The 25,061-nt window shown below is 36.7% G+C and overlaps 1 protein-coding gene across 1 annotated transcript in view; it reads left to right on the plus strand.

Annotated features, from left to right (window-relative positions):
* Window positions 1-25,061, plus strand: part of mei4 (meiosis-specific, MEI4 homolog (S. cerevisiae)) — a 70,775-nt gene that overhangs the window by 26,168 nt on the left and 19,546 nt on the right. The window contains exon 3 of the mRNA XM_059498024.1: window positions 7,858-8,360. Within this exon, the coding sequence (XP_059354007.1) occupies window positions 7,858-8,360 (503 nt within the window). The remainder of the gene's footprint in view (window positions 1-7,857; window positions 8,361-25,061) is intronic.

Genomic DNA, 25,061 nt, shown 5'->3' on the forward strand with positions numbered 1-25,061 from the left:
ATAAATTGTTAAATATGTTACCTTTTGTTGAATAAATGCTTTGAAATGGGAATGTTTAAGCATCGATTGCGGGCGATGACCACCCTCACCTGAGACAGGCAGCAGAGATGTCTTACTTTATGAAGTTTTCACATTGATTAACCTTTTTTTTTTTTTTTTAATCAGTGCAAATTATTTGCCCTTCTCGTCTTCTGCATCTTCAGAAAGATATGGAAATTGTTCACTAACCTTTCACATGGTTCATGCTTAACTCACATGTCATAATTAATATCATGACACAATCATGCCTAACTCGAATGCGCCCTTCATTAAAGCAGCAATTAACTTGTATTTTAATTAAATAAAAAGGTACTAATCTTTGATATTCATTGAAATTGTTTTCTTGCAGTTAAAATAAATAAACAGTTCACTTTTGATTAGTTAAATGGCAATTTTCGCTGATAAAATCAAGTTATGAGTGCTGTACGGGAACACCATTATAAGCCTGTACAGAACACCGTTAACCCCTATCATCTTCCATACACTGGCGGAGGTGGTACTTTTCCCCAGTTTTCTCAAAAACTATTGGTCCTAAAGACATCAATCAAAGTGTATACTGTATAATAGGTATTCCCCCAGAGAATGAGCACACAAGCATGTTTGTATGTCTTTCAACAATGGAGGAGTGGTCACTGGTGTGCGGTGAATACCAAAAAGTGTACGCAACAAGGTTAGTCTACGTTACTTATAATTATAGAACTCTCCAGTGCCAGCCATTGTGTTAAACAGATAAATAAAACAACATAATATAATGCAAACTATATCTGTTGACTATTATTCTTTTTATATTAATTTAAATTTTCTTACAATTGCTAAAACTTCCAAAATGCAAATATTGGTGAAAAGTAAAACCGGTATATAAATCAACCTTTAATAAAAGCAAATTTTACACCATGTAGTTTCAGCTTTGTTCTAATGCTGGGACCTTAAAGGGTCATTCCACCCGTGGAGACATGAATGTGTATTGAAAGTGGGTCATATATGTAGTAGAATAGTATCTTTTTTTTTTTTTTTGGTCCTTCTGGGCCTATAAAAGGCAGAAAATAACTTTTTAGAGCTTGTGGACTGTAGACAACAATCCCCATAGTGCATTGCAATACTCAGCTCCGCAGGCCACTCCCACTACTCAGCCCATCAATGTGGATTAGTTGAGCTCTCCTCTACGCTACCGATTGTAAATTATTTGGCACAATTTGTTGTGAAGAGTTATTTTGCGACCCAATTAATGTTTTTGTGACAAAATGGTGTGCACTTGCATAGTACCGGGATGTTGTTCAAGAACAAGGAAAAGTATTCACAGATTCCCGAAAGATACGGACTTGTGCAAAAAGTGGCTACGGGCTAACGTTATCAATAACCCTAAGTTCGGTGAGGACACAACACTTGAAGCACTAAAAAATCAGACGGTGTGCAGTTTACATTTCAAGCCCGAAGATTATGCGCCTAACCCCCTAGGATTGAAGAGACCCGCGCTTTTGAAAAACGCAATTCCTTCAGTATTTTCCTTGCCAGACGACGACGACGAAAAGCCAGGAACGTCGGGAACCACCAGCTCTAGCAGCACTAAACGCATTTGCCTGGAGGTAATGTTATTTCTGACTAGACTCTATTAGCAGCTAGTGGCTACTGAGAAAACACACTGACATAGTCGTCTGCTGTAAAGAAACACATCTCCTATGATTTTTCTGTTTACGAACTAAATATCTTGTATGTTTTGCTCGCTTGTTGTTTTAATGTGTCTGCCTCAGTAACTAACGTTACACTTGTCAAGAAATGAGTATGTAAAGTTAGTATGTAACGTAATAATGTAACGTTAGACACTTAGCTAAAAGTTATATATAAGTTTGCTATTATCGATGTAAATCAACCATGTTTTACTGTGTTAGTTTGACGCTTTTCATGTTTTTTTAGCTGCTCGTCGCTGTACTGTGGCTCATAAAGGTAGCCACGAACATCCGTTTCTAACATAACTTCGTCTAAATCAAAATCCTCCCCAATGCATCCATCTGAAAAATCAGTATTTTCCTCCAAGTTTCTCCCGGTGAAATCAAACGCACGGGCACTGATCTGAGATAGGTCTGTTAGCGCATTAGGTACAACCCCCTATGGGCAGACTACTTGTGCTTGTAGTCTTTACAGAAATCCACCCTTTTTACACTTCCTCCTACAATGATGTCAAATGACGATTTTTGCGTCATTGTAGGAGGAAGTGAAAAAGGTAAATAGTGGATTTCTCTCGTCTCAGGGGAAAATGAGAGAATGTTGCACAACCATTCAATAGTATGACTGGTTTTCTAACAATGGACCTCTTAATGCAAATGGGTGGAGTGACCCTTTAATTGTTACAATATTGCTTTCTTAGTTCGGTTCACTTTAACAAGGCAGCATTTCAGGGTAAGTCACATGTGAGTAAATCTGATGTCTCATTGGTCAGAGTGCAGCTGTTAATGTCCTGGGATTCTGCTCATAGCATCATAAATCAGAATGGCTTTCATTTTCCAGTTAGAGTTTGAATCTAGGCTTCTCGAGACAACATTCTTCAGGTTCAGGTTACTTTATTGGTACCCGTAGGTAAACTAGTTATGCAGTCTAATAGGCAGATGCAACATGCAACACACACAACATTAAAATATATAAAAACAGGAAATAAAAATTGAGTAAAAACAAGGAACGGAGAACAGTACATGACCAAAGTGCTTATGCGTTTTGTGCAAATAATTTTACAGTTTGTTTAACAGAATGATTGCTGCTGGTACAAAACTGTTTTTAAATCTTGTAGTTCTGCAACCAGGAACTTTTAGCCTCCGTCCAGAGGGTAGATACTGGAATTCCCTACTCAAAGGATGCAGACTATCTTTGTTGATGGCCATAGCTAACCTCTGTAGTTGGTTTGCATACAGAGTTGTGGGGTGCAATTGGAGCTCCCCAGTCAGCTTACTCGACCATTTAACAATTTGGTTTAAGCGATTCTTGTGCTTGACTGAGACACAACCGAACCATGCCACCAGGGAGAATGATATGATGGTTTCAATAAAAGACTGATAAAATAATGTCATCATTGTCTTGTCTATATTAAAATGGTGCAATTTTCTCAAACAGTATAGGCGCTGTTGCCCTTTTTTACAGACAGCCTCACAATTCTCCTGGAAATTTAGTTTAGAGTCAATAATTGTCCCTAGGTATCTATAGGATTGTACTCGGTCCACTAGTCGGCCATTTATAGTTGTTGCCTCATATATCCCGGGTTTTTTCCAAAATCAATGTACATATCCTTTGTTTTGGGTATGTTCAATTGAAGGTGCGACTCCTCACACCATTGGATAAAGTCTTCAAGTATTGGACAATGGCCTCTATCATTTTTATGGAGCAGACTCAATATGATGGTGTCGTCATATTTAATAATGGCATATTTAATAATGGTCCTGTTTACATATTTGCTCTGACACATGTTGGTATATAAAATGAACAAAAGGGGTGAGAGTACATACCCTTGTGGTGAACCTGTAGAAGAGCAAATCTGACCAGACAGAGCTCCATTCACCTTTACTCTGTGTTCTTTTTGTTAAAAAATCCAGAATTCAACCAACAAGACTAGGACAAAGATCTAATTGCTCAATAAGACGGTTGGCTAAAATATATGGTTGAATTGTGTTAAAGGCAGATGAAAAATCAATAAAAAGAATGTGTGCATGGGACCCACTTCCCTCAAGATGTTTAAGGAGCAAATGAAGCAGAGTGAGAGTGGCATCTTCTACCCCCCTGCGTGGCCTGAAGGCAAATTGCATGGGATCCAATGCATGTTCCATTATCCTTAAAATATGTTGCTTTATCAATTTTTCAAAATTTTTCATTACAATTGAAGTAAGAGTGACAGGTCTAAATTCATTGAGTGTTTTAGAACTACTACCTTTTGGAACTGGGACCACTACAGCATCCTTCCACATTTTAGGTACATGTTGCGTCTGCAATGATTTATTAAAAATAAATTGGAATATGTGACTCAGCTCTCTTGTACATGTTTTAATCACATGTTTTAACCACAAATGTTATCAGAATGTTATATTTTACTGGTAAAATAAAAATGTCAGTCTTTCAACAGTTAAAATCTTATCATAAAAATAACATAGCATCACAAATAACTACAAATACATGTAAAAAAATAAGCCATACTCAGAGTAGAACATTAACTTTCTATAAAAATGAAGGTCAATCAACAGAATTTGTATATTTTTTTGTAAAAAAAAAATGTTTTAAAGAAAATTATTAAAATAAAATGCTGGAATCAACATTAAATCACAAATTCTGTTGTTTGAGTTTGTTCTATTAAATTAAGAATATTCCTGCAAAAGACAATTTAATAAATACATACTGAAAGTCCATCAACTTTCTGAGATGAGCACACACATGAGGGTTGTCCCTCTTCTCTGAGACTTTTCCACTTGTTTTGCCTCTATGTGTCCGTCTTGTATCCAGTGAGTGTTGTGATTCCAAGAAAACATCTGCACATAAAAACAAGCAAAAGCATCAGGATAAAGTTATGTGTCAAATGAAACTAGCTCAATAAAATAAATGTCAAAATGCCACTTATACAATACAATCAGCATTTACCAGTACTTAAAAGTTTACTCCACCCCAAAATGAAAATCTTGCCTTTAATCACTTACCTCCATGTCGTTCCAAACACGTAAAAGCTTTGTTCGTCTTCGGAACACAATTTAAGATATTCTGGATGAAAACCGGGAGTTTATGTGTGCCGTTAAGCTTGTTTTGATGTTGAATGAAACGTTAATATAATCAGAATCAGTCTCGCGTTTCGATGCTTCCTCAGGCTTTTTTTCTGTGTTTTTTTTTTTCCATTTTTTTTTATCAGGCTAACTTGTCCAGTCGGGGATATAAAGATGTCTTTCACTTATTATAGTAACGCGCACGTCAATATGGGACAGTTGAGCACATATAAACAAATGAAATTTCACATATTTTGCTGTTCGTCAGTTATTTCGACAGTTACTATGACTTTCATTCGCATTGCGCTTTATGATAAAAGTTTGGTAAACACTACTTTAAATCATCTCAATAAGAAAATGTAACTTCCAAAAATCAATAATTTAACACTCTGAGTGTGGACACATATAAACACTGAAGCAGTGTTAAAAGTAACACTGAAGCAGAGTTGAAGTTAATGAGATAATTAAGAAGTTAATTGAGTTATGATTGACCATTATTGAAGACACCTTATGTTAACAAGCAGAATCACCAACCGAGAAAATCACAATTTGTGTGTCACCATTATAGTGGTCAGTGTTTGCTTTAGTTGGGATCTTGACCCTTCAGTTATTAACTTTAGACTTTGTGGGCTGTGGTAACGGGGTTGTAACATACAGACCAGAGCGAAGGCGATCTTATGGACTTGATTGTGGTTTGGACTAATTGTCATGGAATTACCTGGATGCCTGAGTTCAGGTTTCTTTACTGTGTACATAAATTAGGAGGATAAAAAAAGTGATCCAGCATTTCTGGCATAATATGAAATGTTTTTAAAAGTTAGTAAAGAAAGAGTTCTTTAGTTTAGACACACAGACATCAAGAATCAGCGTGAGCATCACAACAATGGTGACCATCAAAAAAGCATGTTGTAGCCAATAAAAACTCATCCATGGCTCCCATCATGCATTGCGGCATGAATAAATTATGAGCTTTTTTAGTATCTAGTTTTGTGATATTCAGAGTAGATCTGTTTATCTGAATATGCTGTTTCACCGTTGTTGAGATTCATATGCTGATTTTTGTTGTCTGTGTGTGCCTAAAATTAAAACTCTTCAATAAAAAGAAAAAAAAAATCAGAATCACAGTATCACAAGAGATGCTTACAAAATGTTAAGAAAATACAGACTCTTTTGTTGTGGAATCAAAGCTGTTACAATCAATAATGAGCGATAATAAGAGAAGAACCTGTAAATGAGTTCAGTGATTAAGGTCAAGCAACAATTACATTAAAACATAATCATCACCACCCGATGATTTTTGCTCTTGGCTTGACACACAAATCTGAAAATTAAGAAGTTACAAGCCAAGATCCCAACTAAAGCAAACACTGACCACTACAATGGTGACACACAAATTGTGATTTTCTCGTTTGGTGATTCTGTTTGTTAACATCAGGTGTCTTCAATAATGGTCAATCATAACTCTAACTTCTTAATTATCTCATTAACTTCAACTCTGCTTTAGTGTTACTTTTAACACTGCTTCAATGTTTATATGTGTCCACACTCAGAGTGTTAAATTAACACTGGGGATTTTGCTGTGCACTATGCTATGATAGCAATTCCCAGTTTACTGCACAGAAGTTACCAAGGCCACTTGTCTAAATGTCAGGAAAGGAGGCTATTGTGACATGATATCACTTATACATTATAAGTATATATTAGTGTAAAAAGCAGGAACTACAGTAACAACACCTGGTTCTTGTAAATGAATTACAGTTGATGTGGAAATATACTGTTAACAACTGTAAAACCTTATTTGACCCATGATGCATTTCGAATTACAGCTGCATCTTGTAAAATGTTTATACAGTAAAATTCTGTAGAAATTTGCTGTAGAAACTAAAGCAATTTTTTACAGTGTGTGATATTGAAATGTTGATTATTATCTTTGAGTTTATGTTGGAGTCCCTGGACCTCCTGGCTAAAATCAGACTTATCAAAACGTGTATAAAAAGAATTAAAAGCATTGGCAAGCTCCACCTCTGATCCAAAACCCTCTGGAAAGACCTAGCTACTATTACTGTGCTTCTGGGTACCTGCTATCGTTTTCATACAGGACCAGACAGAGCCAAGGTTATTTTCAGACAGATTTTTTTCAAGTTTAGACTTGTATCTTAGTTTTGCTTTATATATCTCACTTTTAAGCTCTTTAGTTGCTACATGTAGATCCGAGGCATTTCCCTGCTTATGAGCATGTCTTTTTTTTTGTATACTATCCTTTATAGACCTATTCACCCTTGGTTTATTATTAGGGTATATTTTTACTTGTTTGCTAGGTATAATCATACCTCTACAAAAGGCCACATATGAACAAACCGCATCAGTCATTTAATCCAAGTCCTTACAGGATTCTTTAAAAATATCCCAGTCTGTACAATCGTAACACTCCTGGAGGCACATAACTGATTCCTCAGTCCATTCTTGTACTGTCTTAGTTTGCACTTTTTCCCTTCTCAGGACAGTACGATAAGTGGGGAGGAGTTGTATACAATTATGGTCTACGGAGCCCAGTGGGGGTAGTGGCGTCGGTTTTTAAGCGTTCTTTAGTGTGCCATAGCAGAGATCCAGTGTCGTTCCCCACGTGGTAGGACAGGTGACATACTGGTAAAAATCTCTTTAAGTCTTTTTCAGGGTTACATGGTTAAAGTCGCCTAGAATGAAGTTTGGCACGTCTGGGGATAGTGACTAATTTCTGCACAACATCAGAAATCACAGTGCAAGCGATTCATAGAAAACCAGAAAATCAGACAACATTTAAGGTGATCTGAATTTTCAGCTGCAATAACTAATGCACTCAGAATCAGACTCTGATGCTTTTTACATAAAACATATTTTCCATTTTGAATTACGATTGTGGTGTCAATCTGAGCATGTTTGCTGTGTTTATAGAAGTCTAGTGTTTATATATGACTAAAACTGAATTGATGGAGAAAAACACGTTAGGTTCTGAAACAAATGCTACATACAAGCCAGGCACGAAAAATACCTAAAATGATAAAGCATTAGTTATTGTCACAGAATGATGCTTACATAATGTGTTTTGCTTTCACAGGTCAAGAGTTTCCCAGAGTACTCTCTCAGGATGACCCGCAGCAGTTAAATGTTGACTCTGGCTGTGACACTGATAAAAGCTCACAAACACAGATATATGGTGCTCTGGGACAATGCTTGCCTCCGACCCCTCCAAACAGTCAGAACTTTCCCCTCCACAACAGGAAATGGCGCCAGGACCGCAAGCTGTTAAAACACATGCAGTTCCTACACTGTCTGAGTGGCTTGCGCGGAGGCTGTGAGTCATCACTTTATCTTGATGGGGATGTGGTCTGGGATTCAGTAGTGCAGTTGCTGGATTCTGTGGTGGAGGTTTTCCGGCAGGCACATGTTGGACAGCCTCTGGATCACCCAGAGCAGCTGCTTCATGCCACACAGGTGGTGGTACAGACCCTGAGTCGTGGTGGAGCACAGCGCGGCTGTTCAGTGCAGCTCTTCAGCAAAGTGGATGATCTGTTGAAGGAGATGATCAACCTACTGCTTAACAACCAACAACTCAATTCGGTAAGAGACAGAGGTTCATGTACTGTGGGGTTGCAGACTGAGCAAGAAGTGGGCCAGGAAACGTATAGTTATCACCAGTAGCATACCGTGGGGTTTCAGTCAGGGCACCTTCAGTAAGCAACTGTAAACTACATACCCTTACACATCTATTTTACACATCTCTCTAACAGCTAACGCAGCCATATGCATATAATTTGCATATTATGCCACACACATGCTCCCAACAACAACGACAGCTGATCAACAGTTTCAACAGTAGAGTAGATGGGGGCTGGTTAAATTCAGAGTAAATTTCCCTACATGCATCAGTAAACGTAATCCACAGATACACAGTTCACTATGAACATTCACGTCACTCTAAAATGACGACGCGCCCACAGCAACAGAACTGTACAAATGCTGGACATCCACACACCAGCTACAGTATTATCAACCATCACATACACCTCCATAATGTGCATGCATCAATACTCGTCAAATAATAAAGCACTCACCTGTCACTTGTAAATAAAGTCTGTGCATCTCTCATTCCAAGCCTTTACTCGTATTAAAAAATAAATAAACATGGCCAAATAACTTGTGCTCGGTGCTAGCTGTTAGCCACTCATAGATGAAATGGCGCACAAAACTGTTGTTAGCAAATTCAGTTTAAGTAGTCTATCCTTCAGTTATTCCAGTTTTTTCTGCAAAAGTGTGCCTTGAAAAAGGCAGATCGGCAACAAGATCTGGTGTAGAGGCGCCGGTGACAGCGGCTTGGATATTGCCAACTAAACGATGGATGCAGTGTTGTCAAATTGGGCTACTTTAACAATGTTGCTCCGGGTTGTTTTTCATGTCTGCTGGTTGAAGCGACCTCAGTGATGTGATATTTAGCCCCTGGAATGTGAATTTTACTAGGAGAACCCTGCCAAAAATGTGTATTTAACTCCTGGAACGTGATTTTTAATGGTGGACACCTCGAAACGCTATTGGGTGGGTTTTGTTGAGAAAACTTGGCAACCCTGGCTGGGGAAAGCACTGGGCATGTAGCTGGTCCCAGAGGGCGTGCTGTCATGGAACGTCAAAATCTGATTGGCTGATGATTCTGTCACTAATGCTTGTTAAAAATCAGATTTGATGTCTTTGAGCAAAAGGGGCGCACTATCTGTAGTTGTTCTGGTATGTTCTCTAGTATGTTCAGGCCGCAGACTTTTTTTTTTTAATGTAGGAAATTCCAGTTTAACCTTAACAAACTAATCATAGGCCACAATTTTTATTTTTTTACACCAGACATATCTTTCTGTACTTGCTTGCTTAAGGCTGCAGTCCAAAACAGTGAATCTAATCACTTCAAGTTCACTTCAACACTTAGATTTGGTGTATGAAAAATGGTTCAATTGAAAAAATTAGATAGGGACTATATTAGGGGTGTCGCGATATACCGGTATTGGCGATTACCATGATATTCAAAGCAAGAATTATAGATATCGTGTTAATTTAGTGTGTGATGATATACCGGTATTAGCAATAACCGCAATATTTAAAATGAACAGTTCTCTTATGATAACACCACATGTAAATACTCCAGTGCCAGTACCTGGTTGAGCTCCCAGGTGGCGATACTGTGCCTTAACGCTGACACTGTCACACAAGAAGGAGACACAGCGCTCGCAGCTACTCAGAGGAGAGCCGTGTTCATCAGAGTAAGTTGCCATTATTTATTATTCATTTACTGGTCATAGAATGGGAAATGTTATATTAACCTGTTAACACAGTGGTCACCAATCTCGGTCCTGGAGGGCCGCTGTCCTGCAGAGTTTAGCTCCAACCAGCTCCAACACACCTGTTTGAAAGTCAGTATGCCTAGTGAGATCTTGATTATCTGTTCAGGTGTGTTTAATTGGTGTTGGAGCTAAACTCTGTTTTTGTATTTGCAATCAATACGGCCTGTGCGTAGTCACACTTTATTTCTTTGTTCAAATCTATTAACAGTTACACGATTAAAACTGATCTTACTGCATTAAACTCTATAAAATGTTAAGTTGGTCGCAGTGCCATGCACTGAATGCCTTATCTGCGGTCATTCTTCAGTTAGGTTCATTAGTTAATTACATTAGTTAACATATATACATGACATTAATAATAAACAATATTTCCACAGCATTTATTAATCTTAGTTCATGTTAATTTCAGCATTTACTAATGAATTATTAAAATCTGAAATTGTGTTTGTAAACATGAATGCACTGTGAACTTACATGAACAATTACTCAATTTTTATTAACATTAACAAAGATTAATAAATTGTGTAATGTATTGTTCGTTGTTCATTCATGTTAATACATTATTGTTAATAAATGACATCTTATTGTAAAGTGTTACCATTAATATTTATTCATCATACTGTTGAACTTGACAGTATTTTCTCTCTTGTTATTTTATAGGAGCTGCAAAGAAGACCGAGAAAGCCAGAGTCTTGTGCCCTGCATTTATCAGTATCAATATTATGTTCGTTGGGTGAAAAAGAAAATCTCAATAAACAAAGTAAAAAATCATTTGACTTATCTTTTCACCTCCAAGGTTTCTATAGATATCACGATATATCGATATCGTGAATTCTTATGGCCACAATAACCGTGATATGAAAAATCGAATATCGTGACAGCCCTATACTATATTATGCAATTTCCCATTAAATATCTCTACAAAATGTATATTTCAGCTAAGGGTTAAATCCTTATGTACATTAACAATAATTTAGGACAAATCAAATGGAATTCAATGGAAAACTATAGCATGTGAGTTTCTGCATACACTGCAGAAAGTGGTGAAATCGGTATGCATTCTCATGCCTAGACAATTAAGGTCCAGCCCTGAACACCAGATCCTGTCAGAAAATATCTGTTTTGTCTGGTAACAGAACAACTAGTCAGCAGTGCGCTTCATACCCAAACCCTGTTAACAGCAAGTCTTTTTAATAGTCTTCTATCAGCCAAGAAGTTGACTGAGAAAAGCTAGAGAAAAGCAGAAGCAGGAGACGAAGGTGATGGTAAAATGGAGCAGAGGAGAGTTTATTGTACAATCTTAGTTGCATATGTCTCGATGCTCAGACTTCGTCTGATGAACACAAATTCAACAAGTAGTGTTATACCAAACTGCTTCACAACAACATCCACAAAACTTGAAGTTGCTTGAAACAAGCAGCATGTTGTTGTTGCTCTAAGCAAAATGCCGCTGTCTGCTTGAACTTGAGTGACTGCTAGCTAAATGTTAGCAGCTGGCTGATGCAATCAATGACCGATCATGTTTGGGGATTCTTCATCCACATTCAGTAATTAATCAGATCTGTTCTCAAGATGTGTAGCAGTGGTATGATCTTTGCAAGTCTGATCAAAGCTGATTTTGGGTTAGAGGATGCTTATGTGTCAATATGTGAAAAGGATAATGATTAATTAATTATAAGAATAATTATTACTTTTTCCATCCTCAGTTGACTAGAGTAGGAGTTTCCAAACTGTTCCTGTAGCCTCCCTAGTACTTCACATACCCAGCTAACAGAATTTTGTTACAAGAACGTTCTCCAATAGTCAGTGTTGGTTCTGGTAACACAAAAAATCTACAGTTTTTGTCAGCCACAGCCTTAGATGAACTGGAGATAAAATATACTAAGTCTCTCAAGATCTAATTAAACATCTCCACAAATAGCATTACCTGCTTCAGTTATTACTAACAAGATTGACTTTATTTCTGTCAGACATCTACGGCAGTTCTTATAGAGAATTAACAGAGGTTTAGATGTCACCATCATGGTGATCAGCGTTTGCGTTCTCGACCTTCGACTTTTATTGAGGTCAAGTATGCTTTGTCAATTCTTCCACATGTACAGTACATACATACAGATAATTTAAATTGCGTTTCTCTCAGACCCTTGGTACAGATAACACTAACTGTAGAACATTAAATTAATAAAATATAAAGTACAAATAGGTCATGTAAAAAGAAGTATAAGTAAAGCAGCTCAAGGCAATTGTTTCTTTTGCAGAAATTGCAGGTGTTTTAATAACAGACAAACAACTGCATTAAAGTGGTTTAAATAACTCAACCAATATGAAAATAAATAACTGGTAACACTGTTGTTGCACTTTAGATGCTGAATGTTGATTCGTTTGAATTCGTTTGGTTTGGTTTCCGTGTTTCAGCGCGTTCAGAGCGTGTCCATGACACATCTGACTATTCTGGTTGTAGCGCGGATGCATTGCAATATTGGAAATAGTCTACTTCTGTTTCAAACAATGAAGGCGAGCCAGTGGATATCATACAAGCAACGTGCAAACTTTGTGCAAGTCAAACTTATGCCTGTGAACAACTTTCACCATGATAGTTAAAGTAAAAACTGGCCGCACTTTCGGCATCTGACAACACGCATATTAACAGTGCGTATTTAGTTATATCTGTTTACATTTCTTTAATGTTTCTCTTGTGGCCTGAACATAGTGAAAACAATGAGAAAAAAACGTATTTCGTGTTGAACAGGTTGTTTTTGGAATTTGGTGCATAAAATAAAGCTGCTCTTTAGTTTCATTGATAAAGTGTTACTGAAGTGTAACAATTTAATTTAGTCTATAGACCTATAATTAATTGTAGGCTATAATAAACCTGTTTTAACCTTTTAACCAGACTCCCTATTATGGGACTTATTGCTGAAAGTGCCCTACCTAACTTAAAATTGTAACAGTTCCTTACTTCAGTGTGTTATACGCACAATTTTGGTGTCTTCGGAAAGAAGACCCTTTGGGCTTTACCTTTTATCAACCAGAGTTGATAATGGTCAAAATATAGACACTGAAGTGCCTTGAAACTTTTATACCACACTGAATTTTTTTATTTGTTATAAAAATACATGAAATCAGTCCTGGAACAATCTAGTAATATTATTATTATTAATAATAATAATAATAATAAAGTATAGCGTTTTCTTTACTCAAAAAGAAATACAATACAGCCAACCCAATACAGCATAATGTTCTCTAGATTTTGGCCAACTGTCAGCTACTTAAAAAATGTATCTATCAACACTCTAAAGACATCAAAGAATTTTTAAGATATTTAAATTCTGCATTAAAAAAAAAAAAAAAAGTTGCGCCTCACATCGCATTTTATTAGCCCTATTACTTTCCGAATAATGAAGGCTAAAATGCCTGTAGTCTAAAGCAAAATGTTTACAAAAAGTTAGTTTCTCTCCAAGACAAATCCTCTAAAGTTTAGGCTATGAAATATCAATCCAAAAACAAATTAATTTAAGCTAAAGATGATGCCTACATCTCTCATTTGACACTAATCCAAATGTTTCCATGTTCCCGACGTATCTGGATGCTAAAATGTTACTTATTATATAATGTTTGTACTTTCAATTATTTTTTTAAATAATCTTGTCGGTAAAGGGTTAGTAATCGGTTAAGGACTGTTGTTTATGAAAAATAACCAAAATTAACATCCCTAGTCAGTAACGTCACAGTGCAAAGGATATAGAATAGTTACTGTATAATAAGTAATGCTGTATATGCGTCCCAAAGTCAGACTCCAAATTTTATTCTAAGAATTATTTTGAGGTTAATATAGCAAATGTGAACTGTTCAGCTTCCAATAAATTTGAGAAGCTTCGCTAGTCTATTTTAGTTCCCCTCACTCCACAACAAATCATTTCAATTAACAGTATTTAGAAAAGAACAAGAATTACAAATATAAGAAGCTATAGCAATATTAACGACAAACCAAAACTAATTAATTTAGGTTAAAACTAAACTGATGCGATAGTCGATAAATCAATTAATCGCACGATAAACAAAATGAGCTCGATAATATTTTTGGGCGCGATCATTTTTTTCTATTTTTATTTAAATAATGTAGTATGTCATGATGTGATGTGGGGTTAGTGTGGAGCACAGCCTGTGGACATCCCGCAGTAGAAAACACCTTCTCTGATGGCACAAATGTCCCGGGAATAAAGAGATAACGTCTCACTAGAGTGACCAGCTTTGGGAAGTGCCTTTCATTTGCTTGTGGATGTTTGCGTCACAAGCGATACAGCTATGTACTTGCACAACTATTGTACTTCATCTTAATACCGCGTAACATATTTTGAAAGTGACTTCGTTGCCCTTTCTGTCGAAATTGGCCTTCTTTTCGCTCTCTTCACTTGGCTTGCTCAGCTAAATACGGGAAGTCGTGGCCTAATGGTTAGAGAGTTGGACTCCCAATCGAAAGGTTGTGAGTTCGAGTCCCGGGCCGGCAGGAATTGTGGGTGGGGGGAGTGCATGTACAGTTCTCTCTCCACCCTCAATACCACGACTTAGGTGCCCTTGAGCAAGGCATCGAACCCCCAACTGCTCCCCGGGCGCCGCAGCATAAATGGCTGCCCACTGCTCCGGGTGTGTGCTCACAGTGTGTGTGTGTGTGTGTTCACTGCTCTGTGTGTGTGTGTGTGTTCACTGCTCTGTGTGTGTGCATTTCGGATGGGTTAAATGCAGAGCACAAATTCTGAGTATGGGTCACCGTACTTGGCTGAATGTCACTTCACTTTCACTTTCACTTTCAAATACGTCAGTAGGTGTGTGGTTGCGTGTGTCAAAGCGCCATGTTAACACACACACACGCTTCATTTTCTCTATTTCAAAGCACTCGGGCAGTTGCGCTTCCAAGGTGTCTGTCGTTGCGAAGCATCCATCAGCTGCGATCTCCGTTACAACAAGGAAATTTCAGTAATGGATTTCCAGCACCGAAAAACCCTTGTTGTAACTCTGCTACAAGAATTATTTACGAAGAAAAGAAAAATAAAACTCTGCAGTGTTTTGGTGCACCCCGTTTTTCAAAAACAACTGGTATTTTCACCCTTAAGGAAGCTGATTGAGTCGGTTATTTTAACATGACCTGTTACGCTTGCGTCATTCTGAAAAGCTGAGATGTTTTTAACTAGATGTGGTGCAGACGTGCCTGGAAAAAACAAGCGCGTTGCGAGCGTGTCTCTTCCATTATGAGCGCGCATACCACATTTGAAATAACGAACTTGAGCATAAGAAAAGATGTGATATGTGAACAGCCCCCTCATCTAACTCCTTCAATGGGGAAAATGTTAACTTTTGGTTAACGGTTAAACGGTCAATATGAGCATCCCTAACTGGCATATAAACATAATATAACATACAAAATGTATTCATTTTAAGCCACACAAAGTCAACATGTTGGTATTTCTTGCTCTGAAAATGCCATAAAATAAATTTATTGATCTTTGAAAAGGTGTACCTGCGTTTTTATGCCATTATCATTATATTAGTGAAACTGGTCTTAGAACGACGATATTATCGTTTATCTCGATAATTTCTTGGACAATTTATCGTTCAGCAAAATTTGTTATCGTGACAGGCCTAACCAACGTTGGGTCTTTCATGCGACTCAATTCGACTCGCGATGCATTTGAATGCCAAATGATTATAAAATAGCCTAGCTATGTTTAGTGTTTATTATAGCCTAATGTTTGTAAACATTTTGTCCGCATTGTCTATTTCTGAATGAAATATCTTTTTTCTCTAAAAACGTATGTTTCTCTCTCTCTCTCTCTATATATATATACTGTGTGTGTGTATATATATATATATCTATTTCACATTACTATTTTTAATGTTTTTGAAAGAAGTTTCTCCTGCTCATCAAGCCTGCATTTATTTGATCAAAAATACAGAAAAAACAGTAATATTGTGAAATATTATTACAACTTAAAATAATAGTTTTCTATTTGAATATACTTTAAAAAAAATAATTTATTCCTGTGATGGAATAAATTCCTGCAAAGCTGAATTTTCAGCATCATTACTCCAGCCTTCAGTGTCACATGTAACATCCAGTCTATCACATGATCATTTAGAAATCATTCTAATATTCTGATTTATTATTAGTGTTGGAAACAGTTCTACTGTCCGATATGGGTTTTTCTATTGCCGATGTTTAAAGATCAGGGTCAGCCGATGGCCGATATGTGCTGCCGATTTTTAGGGCCGATATCATGAAGTTTTCCCCTTCATTTGCATGCAAAAATGTCACACTAATAATAAGTGGATGCACAACATTTCTAAACTTATCATCATTTATTGAGCACTGACTTGAACCATCTCTCGAATCTTAATTTTGTGCACTGCATATTCAAAGTTAACTAAACAAAATCAATAAACTGACCAAGTATTAAATATATAAAACAGGTAATATATATATATATATATATATATATATATATAAATATAAATATAAATAAGTCAATCATTTACATAAAAGTTTTAGAGCATTTATCAAGTAGAATTTTTCAAGTTTGTTTGAACATAAATGTAAACTTAAATATACATTTAAATAAATACAATTTTAAAAATAAAAATCTGCAAAATATAAAAAAATAAATATATAAAAAATAAATAACAGTAGAGCTGCAAACACACTAGCAACCAGCAACATTTGTGTTTGGTATAAATGACACAGAACATCTAAAGTGCATTCTAATTTCAAACTTACATCGCAGTCTGTTCATTATTAAAATAAAGTACAGTCAACCAAACATTTAAAAGGTTACACTGGTCAGTTTAAATAGAGCGTAGTATTCCGGTCCACTCTACTGTTATGCCAAGGAGGTTTTTACTCATGTGAAGAGGATGATCTTTATCGTCTAGTTTACATTAAATAAATAAAAAATATTATAGTTTAACATTCAGATACATTGCGAATATAGAAACATTTGGATATGTGCAGAACGAGACGTGAGCAATAACCTCCAAATACATCGTCAAACCCGCGCTCGCTCGTCCTCGTATGGATCGGATCATTTTTCGGATCAGCAAAAAAAAAAAAAAAGGCCAAGACAAATAAACATACGTTTTGTCTTTTTTTATTAACATTAAATTATTAAATTAAAATATATGAAATCAGCTTAAAGTGCACATAATGTCTTCTTTTTAACATAATAGCCCAACTTCTCATCTTCCAGTGTGCTGTGATGAAGTGAGCAGTTATCGTCACAGAGCTCCCCTTCCTTCTGGACGTACACGCGTCTGTCGTGAGCGCAACAGAGGATGCTCGGGATAGTTCATCCACAACAGTTTTCTTCTCCCGTTCATAAGGAGCTGGCACAATCTTTTCACTCTAACCTCTTTCCTCATCATTATATCTGACTGGGAATACAAAATGCGCGGGTCGTTCAAGCTCCTTCGTTCCTCCGCTAGCCATGACCACTGAGTGTGGACTAAACATGCGCAACTTTTTTTTTTTTATAAATCAATCCGGGGGTCACGTGAGTGCCGAACCTAAGATATTGATTCGAACGGATCACAGATCAATGATGATCCGTTGCACCACTACTATAGTGTGTCATTTGAAAACATTGCAGATGCGTTTTAAAATACAACAACGAGCACCACAAAACCATTTAAAGAGGCGCATTCAGCGGTCTTCCTTGACGAGAAACAGTCAACAAAGTAAAATGATCTCCAACGTATGGCGCGCTCTCTTCATTTTATCAAATGATCATAATCACATCTATACATTTTACAGTCCTGCTACTAGCATTTTATTCAGACTAAAACCTCTTTAATTCGGGTGAGAAAGCTTTTTTTCCAAGTGGCTTTTGCACATAATAATAATACCGCTGCAGACGCATTTTGCAGCTTGATCATTAATTTAAACGACGATCGACCATGGAAATTATCGAATATTGACATCCCTAAATACAAATGAGTTGGATGGAAAACTGGTTATTGTCTGCATCAAACCATGCTTCCGAACAAATGTCATTCACCGTTCTGTGCAGCTCCAGGACAGCTGTCTCTCCGAGCGCGGTGCTGTCTGTGAATGGGGCGGAGTAACGTCAGAGACAGTTTACTTTGGTAACGTCACGCTGCAGTGTTTGTTAGAGCTGCCAACTTCTCCACCCCATTTACAGAGTGAAATTCTCTGACTACCTTTATCTCCCAGGACTGCTGTTGAATCTTCCAAAAGTTTTGGCTTGGGGTGCTTCACATGCAGTGGCAGCAGCAGCACTTTCCACCGCACCAATAACACGGGGCTGCCCGCCGACGTGCCTGACTTTAAATCGGCGCTACTAAACACGGATATCGGCCGATGCCGATATATAATAAAATGACAAATATCGGCCCGATATATCGGCCGACCGATATAACGGTCGACCTCTAGTGTATATTATTACAAAATATTTATATTTTAAAAACATAGCTTCTTTTTTTTTTTTTTTTTACTTTTTATTCATCAAAGTATCCTAAAAAAGTATCACATGTTCTGAAAAAATATTAAGCAGCAGAACTGTTTCCAACTTTGATAATGAATCATCATATTAGAATAATTTCTAAAGGATCATGTGATAATGATTCTAAAAATTCAGCTTTGCATCACAGAAATAAATGACAATTTAAAGTATAATAGATTTAAAAACAATTATTTTAAATTCTAATAATATATCACAATATTAAAATTTTTTTCTGTATTTTTGATCAAATAAATGCAGGCTTGATGAGCAGAAGAAACTTCTTTCAAAAACATAAAAAATGGTAATGTTTCCAAACTTTTGATCTGTACTGTATATGTGTAGCGTTTTTTAACCATGCAGCAAACCTTTTTAAATATTTTGATAATTTACTGAAAATAAATTACTTTTTAAACCGTTTAACTGATTATTAATTGGTCAAAATTAGCTGATACAGTTTGCTGCATTCATGCGCACTCAGAAACCGGTGACTGTGAATGAATCAGCAGAGCTTGTATGAGCTTTTGTCATCATTGAATCTTTCTCAAACGTTTCCAAATGTCGAAATTGGGTTGCACATGTATCTGTGCATGATGTCCATTTCACTCGTTGGCTTCAGCGTCACATTTGCATATGCCGTACTGCTGGATTCGTGATTGGTTGACAGCAAATTTCAAATATTAAATGGAATGATAAAATAATGTTATTAACCGTTTAATGGCCAAATTTTCAATTCTGTTCTGAACTATAAAATTAGATTTTGTTTCGGTTTCTGGTTCTGTTCCTGTCAAAAAGAAGCTACCATGAAAAATGTGATTCCTGACTGTCTAGTCCCCCCACCCACCCCCCAAATATATATTTTTTTACAAACTGTATTGAAGGATTCTACAAATTATTTGAGTCATTAAACATATCACTGCATAGTTTTTCAGTTATAAAACAAAAGACAGAAACTTGGACATCATATAAGTGATTTATTTGAGCACCAGAAAAGTGCAATAACAATAATTTGAGTGAGAAAAATAAATAAGAAAAATAAAGATTTAACTTTGTATGCCAATTACAGAACATCATGAAATTGCTAGAAATGCAGCATTTACAATGATTTCTGTTCATATAGTCAATTATCATGTGCTGATGGCCAGTTAGAGAGACAAGCCATAAAGTCAAAAATCACACTCTATTCATATAGACAGCATTCACATTGATCGCCGTGATTACACAGTTATAGCGAGCTGATTTGCGCTCAAACAGATGGTAATCATGCAGATACATTCACATTCAACATAAAACTAACTCACACATATATGAAAACTGTTGAAAAATAAAATAAAGAAAAAACAATCGCTATAAGTTCTGCCTCCATCAGCTGACAGGTGCGTCACAGCGCGCTCACGAGCCGTCACGAGAGAGCACCAGAATTTAAATAAACAATCTTCCGCTTTTCTTTCACTTTTTTTTGTGGATTGTCTCATTCTGTTTGTGACACTGTACCCTGCAAAACCATTTAACACCAAGATGCAGTTTCTGAGCGCGAGTTATTCCTTAACGGACACAAACAGTTCTGTCGCTGAAGAACTGAAACGTAAACAAAGGAATTATGATCCATGTTACAACATTACTGCTTCGTGAGATGTCGTTCAGTGGACCCTTACCTTTCTAACTAAACCGGGATTTACAGCTGTGGATGTGTTTATGACTCGTTTTTACGACGCATCTGGTATGTACTGCGTTTTCATTGCTCATGTTTTGATGTGTACTGCTTACTCAAATGTAGCAAATACAGTCTTTATAAGCTTTCCATTGAAATACAGCGAACTGTCGTCGATGCTTGAGGCTTAGATCTTTATAATGTATAGTTTGTCAAGATTAAATTTGTCCCATTTCATTTAATCTATTCGTAAACATTGACACGTGCGAGTTGAGGGGCGTTGTGGATGCGGGCTTCGGGGTGCAGGCTAAGAGGTTAAGGAATTATCAGTATTGGCCAAAATGTTCATATCGGTGCATCTCAAATTTTTTGGGTTGGTATTCTGTCTCCATACATTAAAATAAACCATCATATTATGATTCTATGTTCAGTGTGGCATAAAATGTCCTTAAAACAATAATAACATTTATCGTGATTATTTCTGGGGCAATATATTGCACAACAAAAAGTTTTTGTGTTGAAAAGCCTAACTGAGACCTTTTTTTCCTTGTTTGAGGAACAGGCAGTCTCTATCTGATGAAATATAAGTGACCGTTTCCTTGTGAGATGATTTAGGAACTCTTTGACGCCTCAAGACAGCTAGAAGGCAGTCAGTGTTTCCCCCAGTGAGTCAAACACTGACATTTATAAACCCAGATTCCAAGAAAGTACAGCCGCACCTTTACTTTAAAATGGTTTATGTTTTGGGTTTTGGTTAGGGCTGTGCAATATGAAAAAAAAAAAAAAACTTATCGCAGTTTCTTTGATAAGTTTTGTGATTCCAATTTTAATCACGATTTTGACACACAGTACGGTATGTATGTATGTACGGTACAGTATATACTTTACAGTCATAAATGCATTCAGTGTGAATTTGAAACATATTTCCATAAGAAAACCAGTTAGAGTTTTATCAAAAAGGTGTAACATGTCTCTAGAACAGACATAAGTCAAAATAATCACTAAGTAAATAGAGCTCATTGTAGCTGTGTTGAAATAGATTTGATGTGCCAGGTTTCACACGTACACCGTCTGCAGTACAGTGCATACAGTATGTACATGCAGTGCAGAAGCAGCGTGGACTCATTTTACTTTCGCACAGGACGCATTTGCAGTCCACTCCTGATCTTTGTCTGTTTACCACAAACACAACATTTAGGCTTATTAATTTTAATAATTTAGGATTATTAACTTTAGGTCAGTGTGAGATTGTCAGATGACACCTTCCTAGGGATGTCAATTTTCGATCATTTCCATGATCGACCGTTGTTTAAATTAACGATCAATTAATCCTTAACCTTAATGCTGCAAGATGTGTCTATTGCAGCTGCACGCGGTCACCAGTATGACAGGATATGCAAAACCCAAAACAAAAACTCACCCCAATTAAAGGGGCTTTAGTTTGAATAAAATGCTTGTAGCAGGATTATTAAAATTAATAGATGTGACTATGATTATTTGATAAAATGAAGTCAGCGCGCTGTATGTTTAAAATCATTTTACTTTGCTGAATGATTCCTGTCACGGAGACTGCTGAAATAGTTTCGTTGTTGTATTTTAAAACACAATTGCAATGTTTTCAGCTGACATTTAAAATAAAATAATCCCAAACATAACTGTTGCGCATGTAGCTGTGCTGCGTAGTCAGAGAACCGCTTTCCACCGGCGCTGCTGCAGCAAAACACACTGTTGCTCTCATCAAACATTTTTGTGTGAGTAGGCTATTATGACAAGTACTTCGTTTGATCCTGCTGGACCCTTGTTTGGGAAAATGTCAGATTTTTGCATCCCGGTAGGCCTATTCGTTTTTAAAAATCTGGCATTTAATTTACACTGTAAAAACTAAAGGTTCCTGGAGGCACCATTTGGGGTTCTTCACTTTGCCACACCAGTGGAAATCTCTGTAGAACCTCTAGGCACCGTTCTAAAAGGGGTGGTTCTCTGAGGAACTTTCAGCAGTTCCTGGAGGAACCCTTTTAATACGAATAATCAGGAACCACCTTGGGTACTTCGAGGCACCATTTCCCTAATTTCAGGGCCCGGTTGCATAAAACACCTTAAGTTTCTCCCTTAAGTATGAGCCTTAAGGAGTGGTTTCCCCTTAGCTAAGGGAATGACTTAAGGGTATTGCATATAATCGCTTAAATACTCCCCTTAGCAAAGGAAAACCGTTAAGTATTTTGTGACAGCCAAGAGGTTTTGCCATTAAAAAATCCACTGTTGCCATGGTCAAGTTATTTGTTAATGCATATAGCGGTGTAGGTACTCACAGAAAACAATATAACATGGATAAGGAAAACAAAAAATAAAACCAAATATAAAAGAGAATGACCAGACGAGATGGAAACTCAAATCGAGGGCGCACTCTCTTGCGCTGAAAGTCATAGAAGTAGCCTATCTTATAAGCTGAATAAAAAGCAGAAACGTAAACAAATTAAACTCACGATTGCAGCAAAATATGGTTTATGTGCGTTTTTCAAGTCATCTCCAGGTAATATGTAGGAGAATACAGGAATAAAATATTATGGAATATAAATTTGCTCTCGAGTGTGATGCACTGATGTTTGATCTAACTATGAGCCGTATGTAAGTTGATCATTGTTTATATGTGAATAAATGCATGAATTAAAATGCTTAACATGTATAAAGCAGGCAGTCATGACTTGTAGTAGACTTTTGTGTAACACTTGAGGTGACATTTTCCAAGCCTTATGTTATCCTGTAGAAAAATGACAGGTTAAGGGGCTGTATGTAACACTTATTGGGTTTTAACCCTCTGGAGTCTAAGGGTATTTTTGGGGCCTGGATAAGTTTTGTCATGCCCTGACATTTGTGCTTTTTTCAGTTGCTTATAAACATCTAGCATGTAACGAGCAGCATGTGTGGTTAGTGAAAAACTAAGTGTTAAATCACTTGAATAAGGCAATAAAACACATACGGAACATTGGTTCCCGGGATTTTTGAGAACTGGAGCTTGTAGCCTAGAATTTTTCTTTCTAACGTATGTGAAAATCATCTTGTTTACTCACTTACAGAAAACAATATATTGATGTAAAATTTCTAAGACACTTTTTGTTGGTAAAATCATATGCGAGTAGGCGTCAACTATCATGAATATCATTGTGATTTACACCTGAGAAGACAAAGGCCCGCGTAATGAGCTGCATAAGGGGCTGCATAATGAGCATTTCAGTCAACTGTGTGTCACTGAGAGGGAGGAGTTACGAGAAAGAATGTGAGGACAAAATAAATCTATATAAATTTATGTTTGTAGTTTATTTAGAATATATTTAATTATCCCACAACATAATTTGATATTCACTTGTGAGTGCAGTTAAACAGTTTATTAGAACAAAGCTGACTTTCAAAGCTGATTTTTTGCATCATTCTCCAGTTACACAATCCTTAAGAAATCCTTTTATCAATCTGATTTTCTACAAAAAAAAGTTATTATTATTATTATTATTATTATTATTAATGTTAAAAGAGCTGAGAAATATTTTTTTCAGTTTTTTTGGGGATAAATTGAAAGAACAGCACTGTTACATTTGTTACATTTTACATTTATTTGTTACATTTATATTTACATCAAGCTTTTGAATGGTATAGTAGTGTATATTGTTATTGAAACTTCCTAATATTTCACTTGATTATACATTTAGTCAGGAATGTTAGTCTGGAAAAGATCTAACTAGTAAAATCGTGGGGAAGTCGTGGCCTAATGGTTAGAGAGTTGGACTCCCAATCGAAAGGTTGTGAGTTCGAGTCCCGGGCTGGCAGGAATTGTGGGTGGGGGGAGTGCATGTACAGTTCTCTCTCCACCTTCAATACCACGACTTAGGTGCCCTTGAGCAAGGCATCGAACCCCCAACTGCTCCCTGGGCGCCGCAGCATAAATGGCTGCCGGAACCAACCGGAACCAAACTTTTTTTTTTTTTAGGCTGCCCACTGCTCCGGGTGTGTGCTCACAGTGTGTGTGTGTGTTCACTGCTCTGTGTGTGTGCATTTCGGATGGGTTAAATGCAGAGCACAAATTCTGAGTATGGGTAACCATACTTGGCTGAATGTCACTTCACTTTTTAAATGTTTAGACGTTATGTGAAAATTTAAAAAATTTAATTTAAATTTTAAATTTAAAACTAGTGCAAGTATATAAATAAAAAGAGACTAATGTTTATGATCTCTGCTGAATAAAGCACTTCATTCTTTTTTTTTTCTGAGGAAATCCATTTCTCAAATCCTCAACCACATTACATCTTTTTGGGGTGATTTATGTCTTATTCCTCTCATCGCGAAGCAAACCGTAAAATAAAAGAACTTGAAGAACAGTCTTGCTGCTTTTTCTTCTGTGTGGGCGTATTCAAGTCGCGCGCTTCAGTGAAACATTATAATCTGAATAGAGCGTTCAGCGCGGGGGCGTGGTCACATTAGAAGATAATGAAGGGAGACGTGAAAAACAGACATCGCGTTGTTTTCATATGGATTACTTTATCAAAGAATATTTGCTGGCAGCACTTGTTTAGTTTAAAAGTAGACATGTCAAGCTTTCTATATATATCTCTCTCATGTCTCTTCATTGAGTATTCACGGAGTTACAGTTCATTTTAATGACGCGTTTGAAAAATGAAGATCACCGTAGACCAAGGCTGGAGACAGCACACCTCGTTTGTTATCTTTATTTTATAAATGCACAAAGTTTTGTTGTTATTATGTCTGTATACAAAAGAAATAAACCGCTTAC

This window comes from Carassius carassius, chromosome 18, assembly GCF_963082965.1.
Source record: "Carassius carassius chromosome 18, fCarCar2.1, whole genome shotgun sequence".
In the NCBI taxonomy this organism is placed as follows: Eukaryota; Metazoa; Chordata; class Actinopteri; order Cypriniformes; family Cyprinidae; genus Carassius; species Carassius carassius.